The 2843-nt window shown below is 48.9% G+C and overlaps 1 protein-coding gene across 1 annotated transcript; it reads right to left on the reverse strand.

Moving 5' to 3' along the window:
* Nucleotides 1-224: 224 nt before the first annotated feature.
* Nucleotides 225-2405, reverse strand: LOC136504991 (uncharacterized). Its single transcript, XM_066500047.1, has 6 exons — nt 1998-2405; nt 1664-1728; nt 1325-1385; nt 990-1136; nt 649-881; nt 225-411 (listed from the first exon to the last, which is right to left on the reverse strand). The coding sequence occupies exons 1-5, from the start codon at nt 2296-2298 to the stop codon at nt 748-750; spliced, it is 708 nt and encodes a 235-aa protein (XP_066356144.1). The 5' UTR covers nt 2299-2405; the 3' UTR covers nt 225-411; nt 649-747.
* Nucleotides 2406-2843: the final 438 nt, after the last annotated feature.

Below are 2843 nucleotides of genomic sequence, written 5' to 3' on the forward strand. Positions count from 1 at the left end.
GGAATATATGGCCACCGGCCTCAACCGATCAGAGCTAAACGCTCCTAGAATTTAGGAACTGAAAATAGAAAGCTACGCTATCTTTCCTAACTTAGCCACTGGTGGTGGCCTGGCCCTGCGTGTCACCGTGCGCGCTCCCCGCGCATGCTGCTGGTTCCGCAGCCCTGCGTACGTCGCGGGCCCTCCGGCGCCTGGTGTACATGCGCCCCCACATGACATGCTCATTGACGCGTTAGTCTATATATATTTCTTTTGCTTCATTTCAGGTGGAACCGTAGCTGATGCCTTTGTATGTTTTTATTACATCCAACCAGATTTGTGCCTTGTCCCCTAGCTACAGATGACTGGCACTCTTCTTGGAGCTCGCTCCTGAGTCCTGACCCGACAGCACCACAGCGTTTAATTTGTGCACTTAGGCCTGGTTTAGACGGTAAGTTTTTTCACTCTCTCTTCATCACATCAAATCTTTGGACACATGCATGAAGTATTAAATGTAGATAAAAAAAATAACTAATTACACAGTTTGATTGTAAATTACGAGACGAATCTTTTGAGCCTAGTTAGGCCATGATTGAACAATAATTGTCAAATACAAACGAAAGTACTACAGTGCCAAAATACTGATTCCTAACCCAATCTAAACAAGGCCTTATTCTGAACATTCTGGGTCTGTTTCTACTGCCAGAGGGCACTGTGGAAACTCTTGAGTCGAGAAGTTCAGATAGAGACAGACAGCTTGCTAGCTAGCTAGCTTGCAGTATCTTCAACTGCTGCAGCCGATACTACCTCGGTCTTGGTCTCTTGTTCAGCTCCCTCGGCCTCGGTACTGGGCACCTCAACTCTCATCTTCCTTACACGGAACATCGCCAAGTGGATGTCACCTGCAAGATATCGATGCAGAATGCAAATTTCAGAGTTCACAACCCAGAGCTACTTCTCTGGCACACATGCATAATTGATGAATTGGACGGGAATCGTTGGATCCAAACCGAAGATGAGTAGGCTGCCAGGGTCGATGGGCACTGGGAAGCCAGGGTTGAGTCGGCGCTCGTTGATGTAGGTGCCGTTGGTGCTGTCCAGGTCCGTCACCAGCAGGCTCCCGCCCTTCTTCTCCAGCCGAGCATGCGTGCCTGAAACTGCAGGCAGTGCAACATGTAGATTCTGCTTGTTTGGCCCTAGCTCCTGGACGAACTTGGCAAGGCATTCCATATGTTTGCATTGCGTTGTTACATCCACGGACCACGGTTGCTTACCATCGATTCCAAGGAGAATCGACAACGTACAAACAGAGCTAGTGACTGAACTCTTGCAAGAACTGACCTACCTGTGGCAACGGGGAGGACGATGTCAGCCTTGTCAGCAACTCGACCAACCGTTACCGCATCCTACATTTGATTGGACACCAAATAAAAGTCTTAACTCTCAAGCAAGGCGTGACTAGTATCATGCTGCAGTCACAGTACATATATGATATATGTGCTATATTTTTTTTTCTAAGATCGATAAAGGCACATATATGCTATGGCTGCTTGCTCATAACTTTAATTGACAACACTGCATCAGCCATCAGTTTGAGGATATGCCATATAAAATATATAGCTAGTATGCTAAATAGAAGCGCACTGCAGATATATCAACATGTGGAGAGAATGAGAGTACTCACTGAGACTATCTCGATCGCACCAGGCCGTGCAACTTTGTAGCCGATGTGACGCCAATCACCATCACCTGAAAATCGGTAACACGAGAACATAATGCTGCTGAGCTCCGCTTTGCAACGAGGTTTTAGCACACCATACATACACCACAGTGGCATACGAATTATTGGAAGCAAAACGTGGTGCTACTAACCATGCTAGCTGTTAAAGAATAACAAGTTCATAATAACATGATCAAGTGAGTAGTAAATGATACGAGGAGAATAATAAAGCGAGTAAATGACGCGAGTTGTGTTGGCTGCACTGCATTCACAGTTTCAGACATTCAGCAAACCTAACCTGCAGGGTCAAGAATCCATTTCTCTGTCGAGACGGCGGTTGATGAGCCACCAGTGACACTACAAGAACACCTCCAGCTAATGCTCCTGCTACTCCCCTTGCTGCTTAGCCTCGGTGCAGCGAGACAGGAAGCCAGATGGCCCTGCTGCTGCTGCCGCCTTGCAGTGGAGGTTGTGAAGGAGCAGCAGATCTTGCAGGAAGGCCGAAGCGACGAGGGGGAAGGCAAGGTTGTCGGCGATGATCTCCTGGGCCCGGAGACCAGTAGCAGGGAGGAGGTGGTGGCAGCCACTGCTGCTTCCATCAGGTCAGATCAGGCAGGGTAGCCAAGGGAATGTACCGGAGCCGGAGAAGAAGCTAAGGGCTGCGGCCTTTCGTATTGTTCCTGGCCAAAATGTATCGTTGGTTTGGTCGTTTGGCGTGACGTGGGCGCAATCCAATCCTGCTGGGCTCACAGCCAGTCGTTCTTCCGCTGTGTCATCTGCTCGACTGCTCCTCTCCGGGGCCCAACGTGAGCATCAACTTTTCAACTATGACCTGGTCATTATCCGGGCCGTTGGATCCGTGTCGGGTCCAGAAAAACGTGACGTCGTTTTTGCTGGCCCACGACGGACCCGACCCCCTTGCTCTGTTGGGTTGCCTGTGGCCATGTGTCGGTGTCGCCATAGTTGCCTCTGTTTTTTTTTTGAAACCGCCTCCTTTTCTTACTCTGAAAGAAGAGTAAAGTGCACCAGCGGTCTCTAAACTTGTACCGCTATGTTATTTCGGTCCCTAAACTCGTAAATCGACTGTTTATGTCCTCAAACTTGTTCATCTGTGTCATCTCGGTCCCTAAACTTGTTCGGCTAT

The sequence above is a fragment of the Miscanthus floridulus genome, chromosome 14 (genome assembly GCF_019320115.1).
Source record: "Miscanthus floridulus cultivar M001 chromosome 14, ASM1932011v1, whole genome shotgun sequence".
In the NCBI taxonomy this organism is placed as follows: Eukaryota; Viridiplantae; Streptophyta; class Magnoliopsida; order Poales; family Poaceae; genus Miscanthus; species Miscanthus floridulus.